Source organism: Pararge aegeria, chromosome 5 (assembly GCF_905163445.1).
Source record: "Pararge aegeria chromosome 5, ilParAegt1.1, whole genome shotgun sequence".
Taxonomy (NCBI): Eukaryota; Metazoa; Arthropoda; class Insecta; order Lepidoptera; family Nymphalidae; genus Pararge; species Pararge aegeria.
The window spans coordinates 589,819-611,675 of NC_053184.1; the positions used below are offsets into that span (position 1 = coordinate 589,819).

The 21,857-nt window shown below is 40.6% G+C and overlaps 1 protein-coding gene across 2 annotated transcripts; it reads right to left on the reverse strand.

The window, feature by feature from the left end:
* Nucleotides 1-258: 258 nt before the first annotated feature.
* Nucleotides 259-20,643, reverse strand: LOC120623964 (ankyrin repeat and BTB/POZ domain-containing protein 2). Of its 2 annotated transcripts, none has more exons than XM_039890259.1 (22): nt 20,465-20,643; nt 16,557-16,712; nt 16,112-16,256; nt 15,486-15,588; nt 14,651-14,782; nt 13,970-14,096; nt 13,374-13,519; nt 12,548-12,735; nt 11,920-12,048; nt 11,062-11,243; nt 10,000-10,235; nt 8,166-8,391; nt 7,847-8,000; nt 7,226-7,368; nt 6,597-6,724; nt 5,916-6,133; nt 5,393-5,520; nt 4,846-4,932; nt 3,866-4,023; nt 2,853-3,012; nt 2,143-2,325; nt 259-1,489 (listed from the first exon to the last, which is right to left on the reverse strand). In XM_039890259.1, the coding sequence occupies exons 1-22, from the start codon at nt 20,627-20,629 to the stop codon at nt 1,292-1,294; spliced, it is 3,492 nt and encodes a 1,163-aa protein (XP_039746193.1). In that variant the 5' UTR covers nt 20,630-20,643; the 3' UTR covers nt 259-1,291. The 2 variants fall into 2 exon arrangements, with proteins under 2 accessions (XP_039746193.1, XP_039746192.1); XM_039890258.1 differs by having other exon boundaries at nt 15,465-15,588.
* Nucleotides 20,644-21,857: the final 1,214 nt, after the last annotated feature.

Sequence of the window (21,857 nt, forward strand, 5' to 3'; positions counted from 1 at the left end):
ACCTTAAAAATAACGCAGTTTGATTGAACTGATTAAAAATAAAATAAACAGAAATTTGTCGTTTGCCCTTTACAGTACGGAAACGTTTCGTGACAGCTGCTACTGCAGTAACGGCACATCTTTCACTACATATGTTTCGGCAGGACTGCGTATTTTGTTTTTATTTTACTGCAGATTTTACAAAGCCCGGATACAGCCTCAATTTTTTTAGAACGTCGACTTGAATATTATCTACACAATCATACTGTAATTAGTTTTTATATAAAATTATTATGATTAGTTTAAACTAGCCAAATCTTATTCCTATTTTAACCTTAGTAAAATATAAGAGTTATTTACAAACCTAGAATTAAATGATATTTGTTAGTTACAATTCATTAAATAATTTGCGAGAGAAAATATAAAGAATGAAAAGTCCAAGTTCAAGTGTATAAGCAGTCCTATTTATATAGATTCTTGTGGATATTTCTTCTACATAACACGATTCTATGCTTTTTTGTTGCACTCTATTTGTATTTATTAAAACTTACTCGTATGATAAGTAAGCATGTCTCGAAGTATCGATGCGACTACGATGTTGAAAAATGTTCGGGTAGAACGAATTATTGACGGTATCATATATTATTATGTGCGATTTACATAAAAAAATTACTAACTATTATAATTTTTTTAAATACGGATTAAAGCATTCATTTGATAATACACATAGAAATACATTTAGAATACAGAATAACAAGAGCTAAGTTATATATCACGGTCGAATTAACTGCTACTGTTATTTAATTAAAATAAAAAAAAATAGTTGCCATGTTTGCCTAGTTTATAAATCTTACTAACTTATCGGGTTTTTATAGTAATAATTGATGGACCAAGCAGATTGCGAGTGACACGTTCTCCAAAATACCGCCCCGTGTCCATCAATCTGAGGCGTTGCTGTTAAGCCCCATGGGCATGGGCGACCGCGCCCTTCAGACCGGAGCATCTCAATGTTGTTAGCGGCAGAAATAATCATTGCTGTAGTACTTCCCCGGACGAGCTATGCCGAAAAACGTCTACTATGACTTAAATAAGTGAAACTCTACTACTAAAAAAGGTGAGTGAAGAAGGGAGACTGGTATGTGATTATAGTAAGTTGTCCGTTAATTAGACCATGGTATATATTATCCTCTTTGGAGACGAGTGGAGTCACCAACGATTGTCAGCACTGACAATCGCTCACACCGAAGTAGTAGTATGATTTGAAGAATTATGTTAAAATTAGTTTTCTCTAGAAGTTGTTGCCTCATTCCTGCTACCTACTCTTCGCCTGGTTCTTCCTGGATTCGATTCGTTTTTGCAAGGTGGTCAGTAGAGCACTGAGCACGTTGTGGCCGGGCAGTCGCTTTCCAAACAGTAACCGTTTCACAGAGTCATCATATGTTAGTAAAGCCACCATGTTCTGTAGGAGAAACCCTTGGCAGTATTCCAAAAGTTGAGTGGCGCCGTACACCTGAAACAAAAATCACCGAGTAATTTCCTGACAAAAGATTTTAGTGTATACTGCTCACTCACGTTCAATATAGACATACACGTACATTATCCTACTAGCCAATCATCTCGTCAAAATATGTGCCACATAATTTGACGGGAGTTGTGAAAAAAGTTGTGATTGCCATTTTGTGGCGGCGGCTAACTTGGACCGAATTTCATTAAACATAGCTTAGAACACTCCTGACTATTACACCTTTAAATTTTTTTTATTTTACGCTTTTACCCTACGTATGTAGAAAAAACGACACTAACAATAGAAAAAAGTTATTTAATACACTGAAAGTTTTATTATAACGCATTATCTAGGTATGTCACTATCGGACCACCAAGTTTCACTGAACATTAAAATTTGAGATTTTTGTACAATTAAGTCACCGTAATGAGCCCCAAGACTTTGACAATTGAAAGTGTACACTGTGAAGCTAGCTTAGGCTATTAGCAAACTTTAGGGTGCCAGTTTTTTACGGTGTTCGCGTACATCGTAAAAAGTGAGCTGGCGGACAATGTATTTCCCTCTCACTCGATTTCGCAACTACCTTCATCCTATTAAAATCGTATAACTAATATCCAGGAACCGCCAACCAACAAGTGATGGATGAAATATAGAAATACCTTAGCATGTATGTAGACTGAGACCAAGTTATGCAGGTCTACGGATTTGGCCGCGCGCGCCTCGCAATGCCTCTGCAGGGGGAGCAGCTGGAAGAAGGACGCCGCCGCGAGCACCTCCAGCACGTCGCTCTCCGGGACGGCCAGCCCGGCGCAGCCGCCAGAGTACAGGTACTTCATCACTTGCTGCACAACATCGTGGGTTTAAATAGCTCTTTTAGAAGTTTACATTTATCTGACTTCAATTTAATTAATCGTAGGCAAAGTTTTAGAAGAGCAAATGCAAATTTTTTAAGGAAATTCTGGGATATAAATATTTATTGCTTGCCATACAGTTATCATTTATCTATCTGCCACAAAGGAGGTTTCCCAGCTATGGAAATTTTTAATATACAAAATGTAGAAGAAGATATTCTCGTTTTGCTTACTATCCGGCATTTTACTTTGTTAGGTAGCGTATACATTTTTTCATCCCTCTTGTTTTTGGATATGAATAGATTATTTAAAGTATGAAGAGGTGATAGCCTAGTGATTAAGGTTAAGCAGGCTCACCTCTCATCTCTTACAAGATAGGAAATTTTTATGATTCTAAACTGTACAATGATGTTGAAAAAAAAAACAATCGGCTGAGTTTGTTGCCAGCTCTTTTCGGTGGAATCTGCCTTCCGAACCGGTGGTATAAATGAATTTTAATTTTGAGTATGAAGCCTAACCTCAAATATATGGTATCGTATGTCGTTGATCTGCACAAGCGGCGGCGCGTTGGCGGCCAGCGCGTCCGCGGACGTGCGCGGCGGAGCCAGCATGGCGCGCAGGCGGGACGACTCCGACACCAGCACGATCTTGTGCCCGTAGAACAGGCGGCCCTCCACCCTGTGTAACATATCCGTTTCTTTACGACTAGCTCACGGCTTGCCAGACCATTCATCCGCGATAAAGTTCGATATAAAAAGTAGCCTGTCACACGTGCAGTAACGTGCACAGAGTCTTCGAGACCAGGGTATGCATAAAGCAATTTTAGGCATAAATAAAATGGAAAAATTCCCCTCCAATACGGGTTGTATAAAATAATTTGGGTAGGCAGTGCTTTTTTGCATGTATGAAGTGCATGCCTTTGCACACGTGGACAGGTGTTTTCTGATGCGTGATAGTTATACAAACGAACAAACACACTTTCATGTTGGCAATATTAGGAAAGATAATTATGTTTTACCCAGGCATTATTGCGGTTTCATGGTAAATCTCCAGTTTACCTTCCATAAATATATAGCCCTTAGGTAAATTTTCCTTACAAGTACCTACAATATAATGCGCCATCCTTAGAAACGAAACAGTTTATGTAAGTCCGAAATCAAATGTGTCGCCTTTTATAAAGGGAAACACATTTGGCGAATTTTTCACTTAACAATTATTCGTTGTTAAGTCAACATCTCCTGAGGATGCTCCGTTTTCGAAGCGAAACGTGCGTAGAGGGTATATTGCCGAAGATCTGTTTGGTGTGGAGTATAAGGATTGAAGAAATTATAAATAACACCACACAGATTCTCCTGCTTTTCGACGAGTATACCAAATTAAGCCAAATTTTCATAATATATCATGAATTTCGGCAAAGTAACGCCTGTTTCTATCAAATATCTATTTATATAAATAAAATAAGCGTAGATATTTGATGAAATTGATCTCGAAATAGACTAACCGCCGTAAACTCTAGGTGTGAAGAGTATACCTGAAAGTAACGTCTGCGAGTGAAGGGTTGTTGACGTAGGAGGGGTCGACCCGCGCGGGCGCGGGCGCGGCTGGCGGCGGCTCCAGCACGCCGGGCACGGGCTCCCAGCCGTAGCAGGCGCATAAGATATCGGCCAGCAGTAGAACTGTGCCTTCCTTCTGATCGCAAACAGAAAGAAACAATTCATCTCCGTTGGAACAACATGTGATACTAGCATTATTGATAACCGTTTTTTTTACTATACATTACTCACACACACGCACGCACACACGCACATAAACACACACAAGATTAAACACAAAATACATATGCTCTAACAGACACACTCGAAATTAAGATTAGCATGTTGCATGTATCCCTTTTGATCATTGTTTTTTTAATCTTATTTTATTTTAATTAATATTTTTGATTGTATTTAGATTTCTTGATAAATATCCAGTGAACAGTGGTGTGATCGCTGTTACGCAGTTTCATACTTTTACAGTGATCATCGCTTCATTTATTAGCGGTTAAGTTATGTTATTGATCACAAACAGATAAAAAAAATAAAAAAAAATCTTTACGAATTTGGGTTGATATACAGGTCTTAAATATATATGTGGTTCGCTCTTAAACAAATTCCGCTTAACAGCATGCAAACCACCAAGCGTAGCTTGTGTTATGGGTACTAAGATAGCTGATGAATATTTTTTTTTATGAATGAAATACACATAAATACTTATAATATACAGATAAACACCCAGACACTGAAAAACATTCATGTTCATCACACAAACATTTTCCAGTTGTGGGAATCGAACCCACGACCTTGGTCTCAGAAAGCAGGGTCGCTGCGCACTGCGCCACTAGGCCGTCATAAGTAAGCCCTTGTCACGCAAAGCTGCCATTATTTACGGATACATGTATTGGGGCCTCCATGACGTATCAACGAACTTCGTGATCATTATAATTTAGTTTCTGCAACTTAAGTCATTACATACCTTGCTGTAGCGTAAAATGTTGAAAAGCAGAGGGAGGCACTCGTATATGAATTGCTTGCTGTAGTGACTGTCGTCGGACGGACACACCTGGAAACAAAAGTTAACATAAATCGGCAAATCAGTTTTTGTCGTAATAAAGAAGAAGTGGATACCATCCATTTTCCTTTATCTTCATAAAACAAACATATGAACTCAAGAAGATATTCGACTTATAAGTAGAAGGGTTTTTTTTTTGTATACCGGCACTAAACAAACTGGATTGCTCGTGCAAACAAGCTCTCTTAACCAGTTTTACTGTGACGATAACACATGCGTAGTTTCCAGTTCTTCTTAAAGTGCTATCTTCTTTCGTGGGTCGACATCATTAAGGCAATTTGTATCTTTGTTGCCGCCGCTCTGAATAAGGAAAGAGTGTTTTTTCCAAACCATTGGCGTAGGATTTTTCAGCCAACATGTTATTCTTCATCCCAAGCTCCGTTTTCCTTGAATGTTGCCTTGATGAGTTGAAGTAGGTATACGCCGATAGTGCGCGAGAAATGTTACCAACCTGCAAGAAATCTTGAAGCAGTTGATCTATGACGTGGTCAAGCGAGGCTTCGGCGGCCGCTGCCAGTGACAGTGTCCACGCGTGAAGCGACCAGGGGACTCCCAGTGCACGAAGCTCGAGAGTTATGTCTGGAAAATAAATTTTAAATAGTAAAATTGTATGCTTGCATATAGGTAATTTAAGTTGACACAGCTTAATTTTAGTCTCCCATTGCATAAGTGTCCTTAAATATGGGATAGCAACGTGGACCAAATTAAATATATAATCTAAAGCAGTATGGAAACTAGACCCGATTGATAAAATAATTACTAGTAACGCGAGCGATCTCTCAACTCGAAATAGTAGCCCCGACTAAAACATTTCAATAATCGCTCTGAATTTGAGTTACTGAGACAGACGTCCATGTTAATCCAGGGAACTAGTTGCATGTACAGAAATTGATATATATAAATAAGACAAATGTAAAAATGTAAATATGCCCTACAAACTTAAACTTTTGTGGTTATAAAGGAAAGAATTATACCTAAATGGTCGGTTTCGGCTGCATAGTACATAGCGTCTTGCAACGCTCGCTGCTGCTGTTTCGTAAAAGGCGGAGGCCTGCCCGACGCTGGCGGAGCGCCCTCCGCTAGCACCTCCTCTAGAGAGAGCACCGCACCTCCCCCGGCCCCCCGCGCCCCACCTCGCACTGCCGCTCGGAGACACGCTCTGCGACCGTGGGTGCAGCAGACGGCTACAGCGCTATTGTGGCAGAAACCAATAAGGTCAATCCAAGGAAAATTGTTGAGTTTTATTACTACACAAATCATAATGACTTACAAATCAAACTATATTTATAGGTTACTCTAGCACAATGAGATCTTGTTACTAAATTTCTCATCCAGCACGTGGTATACTGAACCACCTTTCAACTTTTGTGCCGGATTTCGTGCGTTGTATTTATTTAATATGTTATTACTGGTTGTATACGTCGAGGAATGTTATCAAATACAACATAATATTTATCCATAGTAAGTCTTGGATATGAATAAGAAATTGAGTATATGCTAACTTTACTGCCCTTTCCACTACACTTGATGTGGATGTTATTGAGGCCCCGAGAAGTGCTGTGCTGTTATTAAAGTAAAATTACAAAAGATTCCGAAACTTTTTGCATAGTTCGTTATTTTGTCCAAGCGAAAAAAGGGGATTGAAACTAGCTCACCTGTAGCACCCATACTGAGCTGCAGCGGAGTAGCACAGGGCGTCGTTCAGTTGTGTGGAAAGAAAGGGATCAGCTCCGTGCGCGAGCAGCAGTTGTACCAATTCTAAATTCCCAACGCCGCACGCCATCTGGAAATTTTATAAGACACTGTTTTACGAGTATGTACATACACTAACATTCGGATTCGATATCAGCGTTTGATCAACCTGCTTATGTGGGAGCAGTCAAATTTTCCTCATTAATATTAACTAGATTTTGGAATATGTAAATTTCACACAAACTTCCAACCCCTTTTTTTACCCCTTTAGGGTAGTAATTCCTCAAAATCGTTTCTTAGCTGACATCTCCGTCCTAAATGAAACCTCCCTTTCAAATTTCAAGTCAGAGAGTCTTCGTGATTACTCTTTTATATATTTAGATAGAGTTTTCTAGGAGGTTGTATAGGAATATTCTTATTGTATAGATTCATTGTTATATGCATTCTATAAGCCAATCACGCGCGAACTTGTAAAGGACACCAGTCATGCGCACTGCATCATCTGATCAGGACCCTGTTGTGTTAGGCAGTTAAGTTTCGCAATGAGTAGAAATTCTTTTAGAACAGTCATAAGTATTCCAGAAAACTTTACCTGCAAAGGAGTAAGAGTGCAGACGTCATCTCCTCGCGCCGGCGCGCCGTCGACCCTGGCGCCTGCGGACAGCAGTCGCCGCGCCACCTCCACGGCGCCGGCGGCTCCCGCGCCACTGCAGGCGTACACTAGCGCTGTCCAACCTGCGTTTTGCACCAATGGTTTTAATACGATGAAACAAAAGAAGTTTGTCTGTTTGCAGTGTCTCTACCGCCGGTTCGGAAGGCAGATTCTACCGAGAAGAAGCCGGCAAGAAACTCAGCAGTTGCTTTTTTCCAACATAATTTTACAATTTAACAATGATTGTAGTTGTGTTAATAACAAGGATTGTTGTTTGTTACCTACTAACAATGTTAGCGTTTGGTTCAGATTTTTTTATAATTTTTTTCAATACTATAAATTCCATGCAAGGGCTTTGCTCATGTGACTTATATACCCTGTTTAAGTACTAAATATGCGTGCACAGTGGGGACTTGTAAGGGTACAGTCAATGTAACTTGTAGGCAATATTGGAGAATCCAATGTTTTTTTTATATATTACTCCTCTTTTTGTCCAGCTATGTTTGCCAAATACATTAACAGTTATGTTATCCAAGAAACGTTAGTGGTGTTAGTGTTTACCCGCAGTCGGCGGCGTGTACCCCGGAGTAGGGGTCGGCGGGGTGGGGGGTGAGTGCGGCGGCTGGCTCGGCGAGCGCGGCGACAGCAGCGCACAGTGCTGCGTGGCCGCCCCCGCGGTCTCGATGTTGGGATCCGCGCCTGCTTCGATGAGCATCTGCAAACAAGGCATCCAGGCATGCAGCAAGTGCTAAAATCCATGGCCACCTGTCCACACTGGGCCAGTGTGGTAGCCCCTGCTCATTGTGGGAGGAGCCCCGTGCCCTTTAGGGGGATAGTAGCGATTTGGCACGATGATGCCGACTAGGAGAAGCATACTCACAGCCACGACTTGCTCGTCGCCTGCCAAAGCTGCCTTCATCAGCGCGGTGAGGCCCGAGGCGTCGGTTGCGTCTATCCCGGCGGGCGGCAGCAGTGCTCGCACCCCGCCGACCAGCTCGGGCCGGCCGCTCAGCAGTGCGCGCTGCGCGAGGCCGAGCGCGGCGCGACTGAGCTCGTCGGCCGTCCGCTGGCAACGCGACCACGCCGGTTCTATGGCTTCTTCTAACCTACGGATCATAAAAGTAAATAAATATACTACGACAATACACACATCGCCATCTAGCCCCAAAGTAAGAGTAGCTTGTGATATGGGTACTAGGATGACTGATGAACTTTTATGATAATATACATAAATACTTATAATATACGTATGAATACCCAGACACTCAATAACATTCATGTTCATCACACAAACATTTTCCACTCGTGGGAATCGAACCCACGGCATTGGACTCAGAAAGTAGGGTCGCTGCCCACTGCGCCAGTCGGCCGTCAACTATGTAATACAGTACTGATGTCAATTCTTTTATACACACTTCTTTGAACTAAACTAAATTGACAGGTCTAAAAATAGTGCTGTTCTTTTCCGTGGGGGACATTTTGAAATGAATAGCATTGTATGGAAGCAGGAGTTCCTTTGCGGAATTTGATACGCAATAAACCTGAAGCTTAATTTGCCATACTCCGCGAAAAGCAGGACAATCTGTACGGTGTACCTACCTAATTTATTATTATTTTTAATCCTTATCATCATCTCAACCAATTGACGTCCACTGCTGGACATAGGTCTTTTGTAGGGAGTTCCACAATGCACGGTCCTGGGCCGCTTGCCTCCAACGGCTCCCAGCTACTCGCCTGATGTCATCTGTCCACCTCGTTTGGGGCCGACCTACGCTGCGTTTACCGGTGCGGGGTCGCCATTCCAGCACCTTAAGACCCCAACGTCCATCGGTTCTCCGAGCTATGTGCCCCGCCCATTGCCACTTCAGCTTCGCAACTCGCTGAGCTATGTCGGTAACTCTAGTTCTTCTACGGATCTCCTCATTTCTGTTTGATCACGTAGAGATACTCCTAACATAGCTCTCTCTATCGCCCGCTGAGTGACTCTGAGCCTTATTATGAGGCCCATAGTTAGCGACCATGTCTCTGTTCCGTAAGTCATCACTGGCAACACGCACTGTTCGAAGACTTTAGTCTTCAGGCACTGGGGGATTTTGGACGAGAAGATGTCACGAAGTTTCCCGAACGCTGCCCATCCGAGTTGGATTCGGCGGTTTACCTCTTTCTCGAAATTGGACCTACCTAACTGGATCGTGTGTCCTAGGTATATATACTCGTCTACAATTTCGAGTGCAGAGCTCCGAACAATTATTGACACACACCAAATTATATACTTCACACCAAACAAATCTTCTGCAGTGTACTCTCACCTTTTGCTTCCAGAGCATCCTCTGGAGATGTTGACTTTACAATGAATTTGCTTTGATTTACTGTAGTAATAGCATTATTTCTTTCAGAGTTAGAAATCTAATGTACCTATATAATGTCAAGGTCCATCAAATTAATTGACATTTTAAAACAATACTGCTTCAAACGATAGTAGGAAGCCCTTAGTTACCTGTGATGTAAATCAAGAGAAGTCCATAGCCTTTAACACTCCACTGCTGCAAATATATCGATTACAGGAAAGTATAGGTAGGTATCTAGCTATCTTTTGAATGAATGAACATACTTCTATTGTGCACCATAAAAAGTACGTTAAACAAAACAGCGTATACATATAGGCGGCCTTATACATAGCGATCTCTTTTCGGGAACCGTCTATAAAATCTTACGTGACAGGTCTGGGCGGGCAGTCCGCGTGGGGCAGCAGAAGCCTCGCCGACTGCAGTATGTCGTCCGCATCCGGCACCGCGGGCGGCGGTCGCAGCGCCGCGTGCGCCCGCGCCACCCGCACCCACTCCCCGAGCGGCGGCAAAGCGCCCGCGCCCCGTTCCCCCCACAGCCCCGCCCCACCCGTGGCCCCGGCCCCGCATCCCGTGCCCGATGCGCCGCTTGACGTGTGCTCCAGCTGAGGAGTGCACACACTTGCAGTTATTGCAGTCCAGCATAATTCAAAAAATATCAGAATATCCCATCGAACATAGAGAAACCTCATGCAGCCATTATTGCATGTAGTGCATTGCGTCCGAAAACAGTAAAAACGCCCGCGTACGTTTTCTCCGCGGAATGTTGCTTACAAACTTTCTTCAGTTTCCCCATTTTATGGTAAACGTTAAGAACATTAGAGATAAATAATTTACTGTCAACTGCTAAATGGAATGAAGTGTGTTATTTACTCTGTGTGGCAGCCTTGCCCCTAATGAAGACTTATGGACTGTAAAGGGACACTGAGCCGGCACCTTATTTATAGACATTCATGAATGGTAATTTTTTTGTAGAGCAATTAGAAAGAAGTCTGCACTAGCAAGACCTCTGGTTTGTCCGCAGGAGGCTTTGACTTTGGGTGGTTACCACCTACCGTCAAGGACGTGCCGTCAACCAATTTAGCGTTCAGGTACGATTTCAAAACCGAAACCAGGTTTAATATAACTAGCATACCCCCTAACAGATTGACCCGTTACCATCCTAACTTGGTCAGATTGTAGTCATTGTTAGCCCAGCATAGCTTGTAGTGGTATTGAAAAAAATACTCATGATATCGTGGTTATTGTTGTTAGTGGTTGTTTATGGCGTATTTTTTACAAAAACTAGAATTGGGACATCCTATTAAAAAGCATATTGCGGTCATCATTATCTATTATTATCATAGATAGTCTGAACACATTGTGAGCTAAAGTGAAGTCCGACCTATCGCTGGTGTTGACCCGACTGCTGTTTGACCCCGGGCTACATACCTGGGAGCATCTCATGAAGTAGTACAGCGCGCGCTCAGCGGCGGGCGACAGTGGCGGGTGGCGCGGGTTGACCTGTCGCAGAACTGCGCGCAACTCAGCCGCGGAGCCCGCGCACGTGGTCAGCAGCACCGAGGCGCCCGAACCGCCGCTGTTGTTGGACCCTGCTGACGTTCCTGAGCCACCTTAAGCAATACACAACGTTAGGACACTCTCTATCTCCATTTCTAGCTCGTTGTTGGTAGATTCTGACGATCTCTCTGGGCAGCGGTGAGCTGTGTGGTTTTACATAGGAGGCCCGGGGCTTGTTCCCCGGCAGGGGAAATTTTGGCATTTATAATTTCTAAATTACAACTGATCTGGTCTGGTCGGAGACTTTGGCCGTGGTTCGTTACCAATCTACCGACAAAGACGTGCCGATAAGCGATTAAGGGTTCCAGTACGATGTTGCTTATGGAGGCCATACCACTAACAGGTTAACATCCCGCGACCGCGTTGATTACGGTTTTTTACAAATCCCTTGGAACCTACGTCCGTTCAACTACCTCTATGCCAAAAATCAGGTTGATTGGTTGATGGAAGCAAAAATCGCATTCATGATATTTAAATATGCGCTTTTTAGCGCTATTAATACTGCACTAAGTTCATACAAATATGATTTGATTCTTTCATGATAACCTTTAGAATAAGTGAACTGGTGACTTTCAAAATCCCTGATTTTTCGATAACTAGCACATAGTAACGCAATATTGTGGAAAAACTGGCTGCATGTAACTCAAGCAATAGACAAAACAGTTCACAGACTAACTTGATGGTATGACCTTAAATATAATATCAGAGAAATGTTAATTCTGGACTTACCAGAACCATTCGTCGTAATTCCGGAATCATGGCTCATTCCTAGCGCCCTGTTCTCGGGACGAGGCGCTCCGGTTGACGAGCCCGAACCTAAGGAGCTCATGGATTCCCATCTTGACAGCGACAGGGCTCCTGTCAATAATTATCATAAGACGACTAATGAAGACACGCAGAAGACACCCTTCTTCAATGAAATAGTAGGTATGACTTAATCAGAATATAAATAAATTTATTAACCAGGCATATGAATCTATCAACAATGAGAGCTCCTCACTTAAGTAAGAAAGTTTATGTAAGACTTATTGGTTGGTTCTATGAATAGCCGCTTAATTATTTGCCGGCTTTAATTATCTGCGATAACGAAAACGTACATACGTAAATGTGTGGCAGCCCTTGAGTGAAGTGGTGTTCAACTTAGTGGTATGGTAGGTACGATTTAAATTTTATATGGTATTAGCTCTTGATTGCAGTTGTTTGTCGACATAAATAATATTCAGCTCATTGTTGTAAAAAGGACCACGCCGAAGATAATGAGAATAAATAATTGAATGACGGCTGTAGATTCCAGTTTTTTCGTTTTGATAAGTGATAGTAGTTTTATTAAGAATTTTCTTTGTTGTATTACTCTTACCTGAGGCAACCCTTCCAGCATTTAAATGACTATACGGCTGGAGCAAGCCCCACAGATCAGCACAGTTAGCCACTGCATGGTCGATGGTGGCTGGTGTTATGGGCGATGTGACAGCAGTGCCTGCAGCTATCAGTGCTATTTCTTCCAAGAGTGTCTCCATGCCTGCGCAGAGGTAGATTGCGGCGTATCTGTAGGGAGTGAGTTTCATCATTAACGGAGAAGAATTGAAAAATTTAGACTGTTGATATGTACAGAAGGAAACAGACGCGAGTGTCACAGACCAATTTCTCTAACCTCGTCTATTTTATCAGTAGATAGATTTCTTCACTTTGCGTTTTCTTCACTCAGTATAAAACGATTCACAGCAACATAGAATAAAACATGCGAGAGTAAGATAATTTTTTGTGCATATAAAATGTCTTCCCGGGGTATGTTTTTTATAGTAATTAAGATAATTAAAACAGAAACAGACGCGAGTGTCACAGACCCATTTCTCTAACCTCGTCTATTTTATCAGTAGATAGATTTCTTCACTTTGCGTTTTCTTCACTCAGTATAAAACGATTCACAGCAACATAGAATAAAACATGCGGGAGTAAGATAATTTTTTGTGCATATAAAATGTCTTCCCGGGGTATGTTTTTTATAGTAATTAAGATAATTAAACGCCCAAAGAAAACAATCTAAAATTAAATTTTTTTAGATTGTAAGTTCCTACACCGTTACGGCAATATCTGTATTCTAGCTGGTTCACAGTTAGTGAGGTTACAGGGAAAAGTCATGTTTAAGATGGGATATGAAAATAAGATGAAGACATTTGACTCACTCATGGACGAAAGAAGCGACGCGCACATCGAGCATCCATCTTTGGAATCTGCCGGGCGCCAAGCTGGTGCGAGCCCGAGCGGCCGAGCCCAGCCTCCTGGCCGCGCTGCCTGACGTTGCGTACATTGTGGCTGCTCTTTGACAACCCTAAAATCAAGTTGAAACGGCAATAATTAAAGCAAAAAGCTTTCGATAGTAAAAGAATAATAGCGAACAGCACAAGGTCCCGAGCAATTCACTGTCGTGCAAACAGCTCACACATTTATTTATTTATTAGCTGTTCACTAACAGATTATACACTGAAACAAGCTTAGGAACTACAAAATTGAGAAACATAAAGTTGTAGTGTAAACCCAATTACTGGCAAACCGGCTTGCGTATCTGAAAAAAACACAAGTGCGGGTTCGCAAGTTTACAATTATATTATTGTTGTAACGAAGGAAACACCGTATAACGAAGTACATACACACACATAGAGTCTCAAGTTATTTTCTTACTTGTTAATTTAGGATCTACAACTTTAAATGCCTGATTTTTTAGAATCCGTTGAAATGGAAGTTATACTGGTATGATTTACAGAAAGCTTAAATTGTTAACCTTGATGCAGGAATCAGCCAGCGGCGTACTAAGGACGATCCGGAGAGCGCCAGCCACCTCGTGCTTGGAGCAGAAACCGAAGTTCTGCGACAGACGCTGAGCTTCACGCGCTATCCGCACTAATGCCCTGTAAACAGAATTACAGGTTAGAATCAATTTATATGAATAGTTACAGTCCTGCGAACAATCGTGGCGAAACCTGCATGCCCGACATTTCTTTCTAATGTTCTCAAAAGGCGTATGAACTCTATCAATCCTCACTGGGCCAGCATGGTGGATTAAATCCAAAACGGAGGATAGAGGATGGTGGCCTTGCTTTAAGATTGTCACGAAAAGCATCCAGATCGCTCCTCCTTTAGTCTTCGAATTTCACAATGCGTGGCGTTTACATTGCACCTAGACAAATGCCACTGTTGCACATCTTTATATATTAAGAAGTGGCCGCCTTGTTTGCGCTTCCCGTTTTCGAGCTCAGAGTAGAAGATACGCTTATCTAGCCTCTCGTTGGACATTCTCATGACATGACCTCACTAGCGCAATTGTTTTCGCATTAAATACGTCTCGATGCCTGACTCTTGCCCGCCGTAATACGTCGGTGCTCCTAGCGAGATCGGACCACCTGATGTTCTGTATATCACGAAGGCATTTTTTTGTTCGTGGATTATGATTATGTAAGCAAACCTTTGCAACAGATAAGCGAGTCTCGGCGGCGCGTCCGGAGCCATGCGCGCCGCCAACTCGCGGCAGCGGCCCGCGTGCAGCGCGCGCGTCACGTCGCCCGCCGTCCACGGCACGTAGCGCAGCTCCACGAGCCTGCGGAGAGCGCAAATGAACTATTGGCGTGTCACGCATTCCATCGCCACGATAAAGGTGGCCTACATACAACATCAAATTGCTGCCTGACCCTGCTTTCAGAGTCCGTGGGTTCGATTCCCACAACTGGAAAATGTATGTGTGCTGAACATGAATATTTTTCAGTGTCTGGGTGTTTATCTGTATTTTATAAGTTTTTATGTATATTATTCATAAAATTATTCCTCAGTCATCTTATCAACCTACCCATAAAACAAGCTACGCTTATTTTGGAGCGTCTTACGAGATTTTAAAAGTGGAGCTTTCAGACATTACTTTACGTCTGTGGAGTAAAGCTTAGCAAAAGCATTGCACAGTTTCAGTTTCTGGGTCTAGAGGTGTTTTGGATAGAATAAGCTAACCGATAAAACCAATTAATGTACCTACATGGCCTTGAGCAATCCTCCTGATTTAAGAACTAATTCTTCTTAGTCTAATTTTAAGAAACTTCCACTTAACTTACAACAAAGCATACCTTATTATAAAGAGCATTAATTTAAGAGCAGTGTCATCTTGTACAAGTTTGTTTTCAAATTGTTTAGGCTACTAATTTTGATAAATACGACAACTGTTCTTAAACAATCTCGTTCTACATTTGAACAATCAAATACCGCTATTAGTGCAATTAAAATAATCGATGTACCTATTATGTGAATCAACCCACACGAATTCGTCCGCGCTCGTTACGTTGGTGCACACCGTGTCGAGGGAGGGCTGGCGGACCAGCGGGGCCCGTCTCCGGCGAGCTTCGGCCGCGCTGCCACTCTCTGTAACATAGAGGTTCTTGAAGCGGTGATAGCTCAGTGGTTTTGGATACTTTGGATTCGTTTTCTTTGGTTTTTTTTATAGTAATATTTGGTGGACCAAGCAAATGGTCCACCTGATTGTAAATGGAAACCCATCGCCTATAAACAGGGCAACACTAAGGCATACACTGACTATATATAAGCCTAGTGGTAGATCTTATAAAACTCTTTCTCTAAACACACCTCTAACTTTTCTTAGTTATGTGTTTAAGCAATTCAAATATCATTGATTTAGCAGTGAAAGAAAACGTCGTGGAGATTCCTGCATGCCTGCCAGTTATCCATAATGTTCTCAAAGGCGTATAAATTCTACTAATCCGTGGTCAGCGTCAAGGTCTACGGTGTAAGGTCTAAACCACTCTCATTTAAACAGGGGCCACATGCCTTTTAGTGGACCAGTAATGTTTTAATAATGATGATGATGATTATCCAATTTTTTAAACTTTTTGGATCTCAGTTTGGAATGGATTTTTCTGGTATATACCTGGTGCTCCATTATTACTGCCGCCGCCAGCGCTGGAAGCGCCACTGGTTGCCGTACTGCTACTGTCTCTGGAGCGAAGAGTGAGCTGCTTAATGGCTGATCTGATGTCCTCCAGACCTCCTCCGCCCGGCCAGGGGGACTGCAACTGGGAGACAGATTAAGCTAGATTAGACATAAAGTGGTAAATATTAATGGACTTGGCGTTGACTACAATTTTAATTAAACATTAAAAATTGTGTTACAACCAAAGGGGTCATATCAATCACTTACATGCTGAATCAATATAACAAAATGGTGAAGAAAATAAATACCAGCAAAATAATATTCCTTCGTTGAATTCCTTTCTTTGAAAGTCGCAGACCGCGGTCGATTGATAAGGCATCAAGAACTTCAGTTATAAGTACATTACTTTAATTAACTGTTAGTGAGTAGTAAACCAGTGCACCTTATTGTGTGGTCGATGTTTGGTCCTAGCGTGCGGTGGTTGCCGGTTTCGTCGTGGTTCGTCGCGACCCGCTTCGCCGCCTCCGCTGTCCGACATGGACGCGTGGCCCGACGATCGGTTTTCGTCGGAACTGCTATTGCACTCCCGTACACCATTCTGTAGAATTGATGAATAGCATTTAAGTCCATATACATGTAAATAATAAACTAGTAAAGTGTGCGCTACTTAATAACTTTTTCACACTCTCGTGATAAGGCCAAGTGTATGATAAATTTGATGCTTTCATCGTTTTTGTAATGGAACTCTGTCAAGATATCTAATTTATCCATTGATTTAATCATACTCTCGTAACAATTTATGTATCAGTTAAAGTTTATCGGACGGTTGTGAAACCCTAAGACTTTTACATTACATACGTTATTAAAAGTGTGCACACACAACGTGCGTCATAAAACATGTCAGGGTGAATACAAAATAAATGTTTATAAAAAAATCAGGGTGGATTTGGAACACCTGGCCTACCCTACCTTTTAGTATCTTAGATACTATTTTATTTTCTTTAGAAAATTGTTGTATGTAGGTACATATATATAAAAAGGAAGTTAAAACTTAAAGCTTAAGTCATGGTTCCATTTACTTAACTAAATGCTGTAGTACAATGTTCATCAGCAATTTAATGTATTTGTCAAAACTGAGCTTTACATTTGGTGATAAAATCTGCATCTGGTGAGACATACTTAGGCCTAACTTTGTATTTGTCACAGTTTTAAAATACTTATCTGATTTGATTATAGCGCGTGGTGCATTCAACCTGCTTTTTCGGAAGCGGGACGAATTGAGTCATCAAATTTAACTAAAAAAACCTTAAAAAAGCCTTACGAAATGAGCCTCCGTGACATCGAGCCAGCAGATGCGCTCACAAGTGGCCATTGTCAAAGGCTTTCGCTTTCAATCTCGTAACTTCCCACCCATTACACTTTTCCCTATCAAGAGATCGTGGGATTCCGTTAAAGACAATGCTTATTTATTTTTTAGATAACACTTTCGCTGCATAACGTGCTCGTGTAATTTTTGTAATAAGTTGCGATGCGTTCATATTCCATTCTTAGTTAATTAATGAGCTGAACAAAGGATGATTGACGTGCTTGAAATTACGCTATCATTGTGGTCTGCTGTCTCTTTTGTATTGAGGAACATGATTTTGCAATTTTTTCAGAGTAAAATAAGATTTCCGTTTAATATCGCTAGGTACCAAAATTTTTTTAGATTATGTGTGTCTCTGGTTACATGATACCTAAAGCTCAGATTCGCTTATGCATGGAGTAGGTACTGCAGTCTTGTATTGTCAGTATATTATTGCTCTACTAAGTACGATTTGGCTGCTTAAGATAAGCTCTGCTGTTAGTGCCACGAACCGCTTGGCAGCTTCATAGATTAACATGTGAAGATTGTCACTTTTGTCAAAACTCCAAAGTCTTATCTCTCATCATCGTCGTAATGTAGCGAAATGTAGTTGGTCGGTGTTATAGAACAGGATATAATCAAGAGTGTGCTACTATCCCACCCTTTATGACCATAACACGAGATCGGTTAGTTAATTTAAAATACAAAACGGTTTAAAGTGGCTAAAAGGTTATCTTATGTGGAGATGTTTTAAAAACATTGACCGGATTTCTTCTATCCTAGATTTGAAATAACCTCTCAATTAAGTGTTGTTGTCAAAAGAAAGACAACCTTACTCAAATATTTTAGTTACAGTTTACAGTCCTTAAGGATTTGTGACAGAATTTGTGGAGCTACAGACATAAACAAAGGTCAAAAGTTTTGAGGTATATTGTTATAATAAATACATACAAAATCTTTGTATGCCGGAAACTAAAAAAGACACCTGGCCGATAAATAGCCCGATAAATCACGAAAAGCATTTTGCAATATCCTACACTGGTGACCCTGGATATACCCACCCTAATTATATCGAAGTAGATACAACGATGAGGCATTGATAGGCTGAAATTCATGATTATATTACTGGTGGTTGAAGCAATTCGTTTTAAACTTTACCATAATAAAATGTGGCAGAACGGTTGCATCATTTAAGTTTCTTTTTCCATAAGTGGAATAACCTTGAAAAAGTTATCAAGATAGATTGGCGAGTCTCTACTACCGTATCAAATAACATGTTAAGCGGTTTATTATAGGCGTGATTGCAAGACCGCTGTACGAAATCCCGTAATATTAATATCAGTGTAGCGTGCGCTGGCGCATTCAAATGCTAGCCAATTGTTATAAATGTACCATTTATAACAATTGGCTAGCAAATTTATAATGTAAAATTCCTGATCATTTATTTAAAACATTCTTGAAATCAATTTAAGATTCTTTTAATCAAACAAATTTGTCAATTTAGATAAGTGGATTTATCGTATCTCTTAATAGTTATTAATTCAAATACTATTTTAGTGCTAGCTGAAATGAATTGATTCATTCGTTCATTATTTATTGTTTGCCTGGAAGAGATTCCTATATAGCGATTAGGCCGCCAAATTGTATACAATGTTTTGTGTTGTTTTTTGAATTTTTTCTGTAATTTTGTTTTGTATTTATTCATTAATTGAAAGACTTAAAATTGTGGAATTGAATATAAGAGAGGTGTTTTTTAAGTCAAGAAAGGATCTATTTAATAGACGATAGTTTGATCAAGATTGAAGAAAATAAATTAGCATAAAATTCTATATACAAATGCACAGAATAGAGCTTTTTAAAATAATAATTATAATAGTCGATTGAGGCTTAAGACTGCTTTTAGTTTTAAATTTCTAGTTTGGCGAACAGAAATATTAATATATCATACAATTAAAAAAAAAGTTTTTAGTAGATATGAGCGATTAAAAAAAAAGCATATTTTTGAATAAAGATATTTGATTGTCTGTATCTTAGAAAGTAAGCTGCAGCGAGTTGGATTCCTCTAAAGCCAGAATCTATTTCGTTTCCAAGTAGCATAAATAAATTTAACTACATATTATAATATTGCGTTGAGAGAAAGGTGGTAACATTTGTAGCTATATTGAAAACTAGGTATCCAGCTATAAACAGTGAAGTGTCAATAAATACTAAGCTTGGTCGTAATATAAAATTGAAGTGGTAATCGAAACGATGTACCTATTTGTGGAATTTTTTGTACAGAAAGCATGAGACCGAATTAAAATTGATATCACAGTAAGTAAAATGAGCACTCTCACAAACCGTCATCGACCGTTGCCGAAATGTTATTATGTCGGTGTTATGTTACATTTATTGAATAGGATTTATGCTTACCGGTCGATAAGATCTCTTTGACTTTCGTTCTCCTTTTTATCTTTGAAAAAAATTACTGTCGTCATATGTATTTTGCTTTGTTTATAAGATAAGTAAGTGCATAGTGTGTAGTTATTTAGTTTGGTTTTCTTTTAGCTCCCCTTTTCTCAGAGCTTATCCTTGGGATCATCTTCAGTTTACAAGAGGTAGTTTATCTATGTATACTAAAAACAATGTTAATCAGTTTTTGTTTTGTTTGAAAACGCTCAGAACTACCAGTCACATTTGACCTGATGAATGAATTCGGTCGGGTCGGGATATATTGTGTACAATAGTAAATGAATGATCGCAATCGAGGAGTTGTTTTCGACTCTTTAGAATCTTAACAACAAGACTATAGAAATTTTATGTATGCGTGACTTTGTAGCCGCGAACGAGTCAGAGCACTCGAATTTTAACAAAACATTTGTAACAGTTAGCGAATTTATTGTAATTTATAAACTACATCGCCTCTTACACTTTAAGACAACTAGTGTACGCCGTTGTGAAAATCGGAAATGTATGACACCCAGCGCACGTAGTGGTTCAATGCTACAGACTAATGATGAGCTGACCTGCGCAGGCGCAGTGTCCGCGGGCCGGTGCTCGTGCTTGGCGCGCCGCTCGAGCGCGTAGCTGCTCTGCACGGGCGCACAGCGCACCGGTGAGCTGGCGACAGTGGTCTGCGACACGGCGGCGACCGGTTTCAGTTGCGCGGCGCTCGGGCTTTCGGGGGACATGGGCGCCTGGTCTTCGGCACTTGCTGGAATTAAGACAGGTTTCAAATTATGATAGACTCAAAGTCAAAGTCAAAAATATCTTACTCAAGTAGGCCCATTGATGGCACTTATGCTGCGTACATTACATGAACAATGTGTGCATGGGCGTAAGATGATAATATTCGTCTCATGTAAAGCTACGAAGGTTCCAAACGCGTCATGGCCTAAGAAAGAACCCTCAACAAACTTAGCCGGGTGTTCTTTGTTGTTATTGAGATCTCACATTGTCAATTAAAATTAGTTTTATTGTTTTGGAACCTAAATACCTGGTTAGAGCAATAATTCACACCCAAGCTTTTTTATCAGTTACGTAATCCTTTATTCTACAACAGGATCAAAATACGAGATATTGGATAGAAGCAAGAGTTACTTTGTGGGATTCCATGATAAAATGTACGGTGTGATTTATAGCTTCTTAAATATTTATACTCAACACCAAATAGAACTTCCGAAATGTACTGTCTAATAAGGTTTCACCAACACCGGACCATCCCGAGGGTCATCCTCAGGATCCTAAGCACGCCGCCATAAAATGGCTGTTTACATATTTTTCACAACTCACTCGATATAGGTGACTAGTAGAATACTTCTAATAATATATACGATATTGAAGGTGTGGGTGTTTTTAATTTTCAATTTATATATATGACAAGTATAACTTTTTTACGACTACAATACTATATTTTTTCTATGGCCCCAATTCTGAAGTCCACGCAAATTAAGTAACTCCTAAGTAACAGGCAGCAGCTAGGTACCTATATTATCATAAAAACAATCTATTCAATTCCTCAGTTTCAATTGCAGAAAACCACATCGTGCATCGCTGTGAGTCCTTATTTCTACACTTTTATTGGTTCCCACCAAACCTATTGATCGTATGAATCCACTTGCGCATCGAGATTGAGATTTACGATAAAAACAGCAAGATTTCCATGAGATGGAAAACATCGATTTTCATTGAAACGCAATTCGCAGGCCTGGGAAGACTACAAGAGCTAGGGCCGTAAAATAAGGAATGATATACAAAAAAAATATGTTCATTTGTCATGTTCTCAGGTTACGCGTTTTACCGAATTTATTACTATTTTTACTATTTCCGTGACTGCACGGCACCAGTTTTTAGTGTCAATTAACTAAACCTTTTCTATTTCAATTTAAGTTTTAATTAGATTTAAGTTAATTACACGTT